The sequence below is a fragment of the Pediculus humanus genome, genomic scaffold (genome assembly GCF_000006295.1).
Source record: "Pediculus humanus corporis 1103172108257 genomic scaffold, whole genome shotgun sequence".
In the NCBI taxonomy this organism is placed as follows: domain Eukaryota; kingdom Metazoa; phylum Arthropoda; class Insecta; order Psocodea; family Pediculidae; genus Pediculus; species Pediculus humanus.
Window position 1 is genome coordinate 98,898 of NW_002987826.1, and position 10,752 is coordinate 109,649.

Genomic DNA, 10,752 nt, shown 5'->3' on the forward strand with positions numbered 1-10,752 from the left:
ATAATAATAATAATTTCTAATTTCTTTTGTAAAAATCGTTAACTGTTTTAAATTACCATTCGATTCGCCGCCGCCATATTCGATCTCGAAATCTCGATAATGAAAAAAAATAAAAATAACCCGAAAGAATAATAATAATAATAATATTAAATGTATTCATTTTAATTTTTTTTTTATTACGTAACGATCGAGTAGAAAGTCCAGTTTTTATTTTTCTCCAGAGTGCATCACAACAACAACAACAACAACCACAAGTTGTTGTCGTTGTTGTACTTGTTCATCCGTCTTTTATATCTAAAATCTGACATCCTTTTTTAATTATTATTATTATTATTATTTTAACTTTTTTTTTTCAATTTTTCAACGGGAACTTCAGTCTCGGACGCCATTTTGTTTTATTAACTTTTGATTATAAAAAATTTTTTTTTTAAAATGGCCGAAAGTAAAAGAAAAATTTAAAAACCAAAAAGGACAAAACCGGTTTTTGTTTAATAACTTTTCAGAAAATTTTTAATTGTTAGCTTATGGTGGTAAATTCTTTCGAAAAAAAAAAAAAATTTCTAAAAATTTTCGACTAAAATTTTCGACTAAAATTTTGATAAAAAACGTAACAACAATAAAAATATTATTATCATTATCAAAGGTAAAAATGTCCGACATTATTTACTCAACGTAAAACATTAATTATTACAACGGATAAATGGGTGAAAGTTTAAAAAAAAAAAGGATTATAATAATAATAATAAATCCCAAAAACGTTGTCAATAATAATAATAATAATAATAATAATAATAATAATAATAATAATAATAATAATAATAATAATAATAATAATAATAATAATAATAATAACACTACGGTGGATTCATTTTTTGTATAAAACGATGACGTCAAAATTTTTTTTTAAAATCCTCAACAACAAAAAAATTTTTTTCATATTATTTAAACATTTAACGGAAATCAACCGTGTCGTATTTTATTATTATTATTATTAACATCGTTTCGATTTATTTTTAACGGATCCTCCTCCCCCCATTCCTCCCTCCGCCCCCATTTCGTTTTTACCAAAAATGTAAAACTTGTTTTTTTTTTATTTTATTTTATTTAAATCCCCTGAATTTTTTTTTATTTGTTATCGTTCGAGGCGAAATCCCCTCCCACCTCCCACCTCCCACCTCTCTCTTAATTTTTTGGTTAAGGTCAGTTATCTATAAATATAATCATTATTATTATCATCATCATTATCATCATTAAATGGATTTATTATCCAACGGTACAAAAATTATAAAAAAAAAACTCACACACGACCGCACCCATATTAATAATAATAATTATTTTAAATTTAGTAGGTCGGTAGTAGTAGTGGTAGTGGGAGACCACGTGATACATTTTAATTTTAAACGATGACGTCATCATCATCACGATCGATTTGTTTTATAGCAAACAAAGGATGTTTTTCGAAAAAAAAATATAAAAAAAATTGTTATAATTTTCAATTGCAATTTGAATTATTATTATTTATAATTTAATTGACATTTAAACAAAAAAAAAAAAAAAACAAACTTATGTATACATACATATATATATATAATTTTAATAATAATAATAATAATAATAATAATAATGACAATAATATTATTATTAATAACTCATTCACGCCGGAGTTTTTTTTTTTTTTTAATTGTTTTAATATACAATATGATTACACGTTAAAAAAAAAAAAAAAACATGGACGCGTACCTAATACACATACATTCTTCGTATAGATAATAATAATAATGATAATAATAATAATGTTTGCCGTTTCGCAAAAAAAAAAAAAAACAAAATAATCGAAAGAGATAAAATAATAAGAAAAAAGGGGAAATCTCGTATCTGACATTTGTTATAAATCTGAACAACAGAACTTTATCTTCTTCGGGTAAAAACAAGAAAAATGATGAAGTTGTTTGTTAGTTGTCGGTTGTTGGCGGTTGGTTGTTTGCGGTCGATTGCAAAAGATGACCGAAGAGATGAGAAAAAAAAAATGTGGCACACGTAAATAAATTTCACATGGAAAAAACTTTTATTAAATTTATGTAATTTTTTTTTTTTTTTTTTTTTTACTTACGAAATTATTATTACCTGATTTTTACGATGATAATAATAATAATAATTTACGAGAAAAAGAAAGAGAAAGATAGACAGAGAGAGAGAGAGAGAGATAAAAAGAGGAAAGTTAGAATTTTAAAAATTAGAGAAAAAACAAATTCGAAAATAAATTTTTTAAAATTAAAATTATGGAAATCGATGATCGTATGAAATAATAAATAATAATTTTAATAATAATAATAATAATAATGATAGTAATAATAAAGTGGCAAGGAAGAACGAAAAAGTTAAAATTAATTAAAAAAAAAAAAAAAGAAGAAATTATTAATAATTAATGGCAGCTAAAGATAAATTTTTCGGGGTCATCCTTTTTTTTTTTTTTTTTTACTCATCTTTTCCTTTGTTGTTGTTCCTTTTCTATCTCGGCGTAACGGTTTTTGCGGATTTTTTCACACTTCCGGAAACTTTTCCCGTTTCTCTTTGCGTTCTTACCACTTGACCGTGATTAGAAACTTGAGGAGGAACGTTACCGTTTCCCAAATGTGAGGAACCGTGTACGGGTGGATGAGCGTTAACGGGATGCTGCGGTCCACCGTTTGCTCCAGACACTTGAGAAGCTTCTTTGAATGTGAAACTTCCGTTTTGACCATCCGATATATCGTCTAAATCGTCGTTTTCCGAATTTGATTCTGCCACTTCAACAAATTGAGCACTTAATTCTCCGCTTAATTTGCTCACTTTTTTCGTACCGATGTCGTACATGAATATTTCTTTCGATTGATCCGTCGAATTATTTTTCGAACTAAATTAATAGAAAAAAAAAAAGGCGGATTAAATTTTAAAATTTTCTTCCAGTCAATGACCACAAAAAATAAAAATGATTATCTAATGATGTAGTGAGTTGTAGTCGTTGTTGAATAGAGTTTAAAATTAACATAAAATTGTAATAAATAATAAAACTACAACGCAAAATTAAAAAAAAGGCTAATTATTTTTTGTCTTCTGCTTCTTCTTTTACCTTTCAAATGAAAATTAAATTTTAATTTTTTTTAATGACTACAAACGTTATTTTAGTGAAACTAATTAACAAAAGATTTATTCATCAATTCCTTCCAGCGAGTTTAATTATCATTTAACTTATGGAAAATCATTCTGGAAAAATTTTTTTTGTGATTTCTAATGAATGAATTTGACTTACTCTATGACTAATAAAACAACCGATTGTTTGTCTACGGGCGTCCTATTTTCCTTCTCCAGCCAAATCTTATAATTTTCAGCAGTCGGTCTTTTTACCAAAGTTTTAAGAACGTCTCCGGCGACGAAGTGAACGCCTTGAACTTCCAGCACGGGATGAGCCGATCTTCCTTGCGTCACGTCTTCGCCCCTTTGTAAAAATTCGTAATCTACCGGAGCCAACACTACGACGCTCGTGACGTTTTTACCTTTGAGCTCTGGAACGTCCGGAACCGGAAATTGAGCGCCGGAAACTTTTAACGGTAGATATCTGTTGTATCTCGAATCGTTCAAGACCACGGGTTCCAATTGGGTAGCGTCTTGTTGAACGTATTGATTGGCTATTTGAGCTCCTTCTTTGCTGTCCGGATTGTATCGCACAACTTTCATTTCCATGACGCTCGATGGGGGAGGTGCGACGGCGACTCCTTGCGGTTCCGATCCTTCGGCTTCGATGTCGTCTACTTGATCCCGAGGCTTTTTATCACCGAATTTCGGTCTGACTATTGAAGGAACGGGATTGCTACCGGCTACGGCTTGAAAGTTTGCCAAAGCCTCCGGTGGAAGTTTGTCGATTGGAATGTCTCCGATTTTATCGTAATCCAAAATTTGAATGTCAGCATTACCAAGTATGTCCGAACTGAGAAGTTGCTGACGTAAATCTTCAGGCACTTCATCTGGAAGAGCTGCCACGTTTTGTTTTTTCCTTTCTTCTTTTCTCCTTTTTTCTTCGGCAGCCTTTTTAGGATCTTCCGTTATGTATTCCACTTCTGGTTCTTTAGATTCCGTTTTAACTGGTCGTTCGGTGGTTGTCACCGTGGTTCTCGGAACTGTATATTGTTGAGTGATAGATTTTAACGTCGGGCGAAATTGTGAAGGAGGAGGGGTGGGAGAAGCGGCTGTTGGCTGCGACTCGTACCTAGGTTCGGTGAAAGGAAAATCTGGAGAAATGGATTTAATTATTTCAGGTTCGTATTCAGATTGAGGTTTGGGTTGATTGTTTGCAAAATTTGGCTTTTGAAATCCTTGACCAAGGTGCGATGTTGTTTGCAATTGTTGACGGTGCAGTTGGTTAAGTTGTTCGATTTGTTGTTGTTGACGTTGTCGCTGATTGTATTCTTCGATTTCTTTTTGCCTTTGTAATTGATTAAATTGTTCTATTTCTTTTTGACGTTGAATTTGATTTAATTGTTCCAATTGTTGTTGCTGTTGTTGTTGTTGTTGTTGGAATTTATTAAACTGATCAATTTGTTGTTGTTGCTGTTGGTTTTTCTGAAGTTGATATTGGTTATATGAATCGATTGGTTGCTGTTGTCGTTGTAATTGTGTTAAATGTTCTATTTGTTTTTGACGCAGTTGTTGCTGCTTAAGTTGCTCTAATTGTTGTTGTTGTTGCTGTTGCTGTTGACGTTGTTGTTGAACAAATTGCTGGTGTTGTTTTATTTGTTCTAAATGTTGTTGTCGTTGTTGCTGATTTAATAGTGCTAGCTGCCGCTGCTGTTCAATTTCTGCTTGAGCACGCAAAGAATGATGATGTTGAGGAGGCAAAGATGGTGAAGGTTGTGGTAAATTATGGTTTCGTGGAGGATTTATAACCCTTGGTTGTTGAGAAAATGAAGTTTGAGAAACAATGGGACTCGATTGAGAAAATGTATTCGAATTTTGAGAGAATGGAGACGGTTTTGAAAATGAAACTTGTGCGTGAGGAGTTGGTCTTAAAGGTTGTTGGAAAGTTGGAGCAGACGGACTTGGAGATGGCGGTTGAGCTTTTGGAAAACCGTGTTGATTAACGCGATTGCTGATTGTATGGTAGGGTGGCGGAGTCGAGCGTGGGTTTATTTGAAACGTAGATTTTAAATGGGGTTGATTAATTGAATAAACCGTTTGTGTTTGGGTAGGCTGAGGAACCGGTAATTGAGGAGAGGGTTGAGGTGGAGGAGGAGGTGGATGAGAGGGATGACTTCCAGGAAATGCGAAATTTTGCTGTTTGGGAAAATTTTGAAATTGCGGAAGTGTTGTGTAGCGCAAGGGTGCATTGTGTCTCGGTGATTGAGATGAAGATGGAAAATTAGGTTGAACTTTGGACAAATGTTGAGGAAGAGTAAATGGCTGAGGTTGAACCGCAAAACGAGGAGTTTGAGGGAATTGAGGTACTGCCGTAGGCCTGTAGATATCGTTAAATGACGAATAAGATTGCTGCTGATTGTAAAATGATTGCTGTGGTGGAGGAGTTTGAGAATGAAAAGGAGCAGGATTCCTTTTTTTAAGTTGAGACTCGGTATGAACTTTTGAAGCGGCATTGATTTTAGGTTTCGGTGGTAAAAGAACTGACGGTTGAGGAGCGGATTGCTCTTCGTAATTTCCGACAACGTGATGATGAGGATGAGAACCGTAGTGATTATCTTCTTCTTTGGGACCTCCAAAAGTTATATGAAGTCCACTACCATGATATGTTTCCGAATCGGGTCTTATAATGGCCTTTAAAGTCGTGCTGGGCTTAGGAGAGAGAGTGACTGGCTCTTCGTGATGATAATGATGATAATCTTCTTTTTCTTCTTCTTCCTGATGATTATCATTGTTAGTCGGTGGCGTAATTGCTGGCACGGGAGGTTCGTAAACAATTTTTTCTCCTCCGTAGTGAGACGACGGTTCTTTTTTATATTTTACGTAATAAACTTGAACTGGTTCTTTCTTTTTCTTTTTAGGTGGTGGCGGCGGTGGAGGAGGAGCCGGTAGTGATTGATTTGATTCTTTAATAATGATTTCGATTATGGGCTCAGGTTCTTGCGGATAATGATTGTCAAAATAAGAACCTGGTCCGGTGTAACCCAAATGTTGATGACCGCCGCCTAATAAACCATCATCGTACGGATAGATCAAACCGACTTTCGGTGAGATCTTACTTGGCACGCCATAACCTTCGGCAAACGAATCATCCTTTTTAACTCTGACAAGATCACTTTTTTTTTCATCCGAAGATTTTCCTTTCACTTTTTTATCCTCCTCGTTATACAATGGATCGGGTTGAGAATATTTGACCAAGGGTTCCATGGACACGGCATACGATGGAACACCGTTTGTTTTTTTCCCGCTTTTATCGCTTCCATTTGATGAAGTAACTTTTGCACGGGGTTTAACTCCAGTAGCCTCTGCTTTAGCATTACCGCCACGTACAAACTCGTACGGGTGTGAACTTTTTACGGAAGACGGAGGAGTCGTGAGTGCCAACGCTGTCGTTGTCACACAAAACTATAAAAAAAAAAAATAAAAATTTAACGGGTAAATAAATTAATTTTTTTTTATCAAAGCCGTTTTGATGATAAGGAAACTTTCGATTAACGACCTTTTTCCATCTACGGTAAAATCCCGATTAAAATAAATGCAATTCATTTAAAAAATTTCATCAAACACACTTTCAAAGTAATAATAATAATAATAATAATTTAAATCAAACACCGCACTCTTAACTATCATCATCATCATTAATATTTTAACTTTTCGATTAATTACGTACTTGTGAAATTTTATTAAGCGTATATTATTAAAAATAAATTATTGAAATAAATCCACGAAAGTCATTTTGTAAAACGAGAAAATTTACTCGAGTTAAGGTCGTCTCGTTAATAAAAATAAAAAAAAAAAATTACCGGAAATCAAAAAAATAAAATCCGGTATGTAATCAAGTGTGTGCGTGCGTGTGTGCGTGCGCGTTTGCCAGTTGGAAAGTGAATATTAATTATGACGACATTTTAATAATTTCTTATTTAATATGAAAATTTTCAATTTTTTTCTTTCTTTCACCACTTTTACTTTGAAATATTCTAAAATAATTTTTTTTTTTTCAGTTTTTATTAATAATAATAATAATTACGACCGATAAATATATTTACTATTATTATTATTATTATTAACATTTTCCGTTACGTAAATATTATGACGACGAATGGAAATTTTATCAATAAAATTTAAATTTAAAAAAAAACAAGCAAAAACAAATTGAGTTCGCATTAATTCTTATATGTATCAAAAAAAAAAAAAAAACGTGGGATTAGAATAATAATATAAACGTGCGGGTTTATATATTGAAAATTAAAGTAACGTACAGAGTATGAGGAGATCGTAATAAAACATTATTATTATTATTTTTGACACCGATGTAACTTTCACATGATTTTTTGTTGTTGTAGTCGTTGTATGGGGAGAGTTTAAATTGAAAATTTCACCAAATCATCTTCCTTCCAGTTATCATTATCATTAAAAAGAAAAATAAAAAATAAAAAAACGGTTTCGAAGGTCAAATCCGGACTCGAATATTAATTCTTTTTAAAAAAAAAAATTTTTTCTTTCCGTTTCCTTTTACGTATTAAAAAAAAAAAAAAAAAAGTACTTCTTACTCGATAACCCGGTTTTTTTCCCCTCCCCCCATTCTTTTTACTATTTAAAAGTGAAAATAATTTACCTATTATTATTATTATTATTAATAAATAAGAATTAAGTAGAGTAGTAATAAAAAAAAAAAAAGAAATGATTTGTGACAAATCATCATCATCATCATCGTTAATTCGTTGTTTTAAAATGTTTTTTTTTTGGTGTTATCATTCAATGTTATCCGTGTGATAACAACCGACACCACCTTTCACCTTTTACCAAAAAAAAAAAAAAACTTTCCTTATTAGGTAGTATCAGAAAATTTTTTTTTCCCACGGTCATTTTTTTTTTTTTTTTTTTTTTTCTTTTTAATATTAGTTACGTCAAAAATGACACGTTAAATTTCTTTTTTTAACGAATCAAAGATTACTTTAAGTGATTGATTGATTGATTGATTGACTGACTGACTGACTGACTTATTCGTTATATAAAAAAAAAAAGATTTTTAAATGACCGCCGCCATGTTTTTTTTTTTAAACAGAAAACTAATAAAACCGAATCTCTACATTACTCCACATTTTATTTTATTTTTTTTTATATCGCGCCTTACGTAATTTTAATTTCACTTATATCTAAATTATTTATTTATGTATCAATAAGTAAATCCATAAATAAATAAATACATAACACGATCCTTATATTATCGATAATAATAATAATAATAATAATTTTTTTTTTTTAAAACGAGTTAGTTAAGCGAATTGAGGGTATTCGTATTATTTTATGGCAAACTTACTCTCGATTACAAAATTATTTATTTCGCAAAATTAATAGTAATAATAATAATAATGATAATAATGATAATAATAATAATGATGATGATAATAATAATATTTACGAGCGTTTACGCTGCGTTAATTTACAAAATGATGCCGTCAAAAAAAAAAAAAAAATACAATTAAAATTTTTTAATCATCGTCATCGTCATCGGCGTCATCATCATCATCATCATCATCATCATCATCATCATTATTATTATTATTATTATTATTATTATTATTAATATGAAAATGTCAACAAATTTTCACGTTTGCAAAAATTCTAATCTCAACGTAAATCATTTACGAAAAAAAAAAAAAAAATTTCCCTCGTCGTCGTTTGTAACCGACAACAAATTTTTGTTACGAGATTAATTTTTTTTTTGGCATTCTCATTTAAATAACGGTAGCATTCGCGATAATAATAATAATAATAATAATAATAATAATAATAATAATAATAATAATAAAAATAATAATAAAAGTGAAAATTATTATTAAAAAAAAAAAAAAATCCTTGAAAGAAATTACGGTAATCATAACCTGACAGGTCAAGTGTCATTAATTTAATAATAATAATAATAATAACAACGTCAGTCAGCCAAAAAAAAAAAACTGGAGAAATAAAAAAAAAAAAAAAACTGGAGAAATAAAAAAAAAAAAAAAACTGGAGAAATTTTTAAAAATATTTTCTCCAGTCGTCGTCGTTTTATATTTTCTTCTGCTTTTAACCGTCTTCCTCTTATTATAACACAAAATGTCAAGTTTTTACATATACGTATAATGAGTTCTTTTTTTTTTTACAAAAGAAAGTGCGCGCGCGCATTTTCCCGCGTTTTTTTCTATTTAACGCGCGTAAAAAGCAACGCGCATTCGTCACAACCGATATGAATTTTAAATTTATTATTATTTGAAACGTGTATTTATTGGGTTGGCAAATAAATAATTACGAATTTTTTAAGAAAACAAAAAACGATTTATTAATTATGTCAAATTATTTTTATCTATTATATTATGTTTATTATTATTAGTGACCTTTTGACATTTTTCGGGTGGTATCATTTTCCTTTTTTTATACAACTCTTTAGTTTTAGGAGCAAAAAACTGCTCCAATGCAGTTTTGACCTCATTGTCGTTTTGGAATTTTTGTCCGTTTAAAAAATTTTTTAGGAATCGGAAAAAATGATAATTATTTGGAGCTAGTTTGGGACTATATGGAGGGTGCAGCAAAACATTCCAGCCTAGCTCCAGTAGTTTTTGTCCAGTGGCTAAAGATGGGGAGGGCCTGGCATTATGGTGGTGAAAGACAATTCCTTTGCTATTGGCTAGTTCCGGTCGTTTTTCTTGGATGGTATCATTTAAATTTGTCAATTGTCGAATGTAAACCTCTGAATTTATGGTCTGACATCGTGGCAGCAGCTCAAAGTTGACTATGCCTTTGTAATCCCACCAAAATGATAACAATACCTTTTTTTGGTGAATGTCAGTCTTAGAAGTTGTTGGTGCCTGTTTCCTTGCCTAAACCAGGATCTTTTTCTCAAAAAGTCATCATAGACAACCCACTTTTCATCTCCGGTGACCATTCTTTCAAAAAAGAATCATTTGCATTGCGTTTAAGAAGCATATCGCAAAGACAGAGTCGCCTCGTTAACTAACGTTCCCCAAAGTAACGCATCAAGCTTCTTATGGCACCCAAGATGCCGCAGACGGTTTTTGACGCACATATGTGACTCATCTAGCTTTTTTACAATGTACTTAGTCAAACTATGCCGATCATAATCAATGAGGGCGTTTATTTGCTCATCTTTAACCTCCAATTGGCGCCCGGAGCACTCCTCATTTTGCAAAGAAAAATCTCCAGAACGGAATTTCGCAAACCAGTTTTGACACTGCCGTTCTATTAAGGCTTCATTCCCCTACACGACCCACAACTTTTTATTGGCCTGGGAAGCATTAACACTCTTTCAAAAATAAAAAAGTAAAATGTGGAGGAAATGCTCGCTCTGGCTCCCCATGTTTAATTATCTTTTGCTCGCGTACTATTTAAGAGTTCAATGAAATTTTGGTACTGAATGTTACAGAAGGAACCAAGTAATAACATATCAAAAGTTCATGTCTGTACAAAAACGTAAACGTACTCAAAAAAAATAACAAACTATCTGTTGGTAAAATCCGCAGTTACTTATTTGCCAACCCAATAATTATTAATGAAAATAATATGACGTGTCATCACGATGAGCGT

The 10,752-nt window shown here is 31.4% G+C and overlaps 2 protein-coding genes across 2 annotated transcripts; both read right to left on the minus strand.

Moving 5' to 3' along the window:
* Positions 1-1,885: 1,885 nt before the first annotated feature.
* Phum_PHUM486760 (uncharacterized protein) lies at positions 1,886-6,714 on the minus strand (the record flags this gene model as incomplete). Its single annotated transcript, XM_002430439.1, has 4 exons — positions 1,886-1,915; positions 2,584-2,893; positions 3,290-6,573; positions 6,682-6,714. The coding sequence occupies 4 exons, from the start codon at positions 6,712-6,714 to the stop codon at positions 1,886-1,888; spliced, it is 3,657 nt and encodes a 1,218-aa protein (XP_002430484.1).
* Positions 6,715-9,494: 2,780 nt separating this feature from the next.
* Phum_PHUM486770 (mariner transposase, putative) lies at positions 9,495-10,234 on the minus strand (the record flags this gene model as incomplete). The annotated part of the gene is made up of 2 exons (XM_002430440.1): positions 9,495-10,028; positions 10,163-10,234. The coding sequence occupies 2 exons, from the start codon at positions 10,232-10,234 to the stop codon at positions 9,495-9,497; spliced, it is 606 nt and encodes a 201-aa protein (XP_002430485.1).
* Between the last annotated feature and the right edge of the window lie 518 nt (positions 10,235-10,752).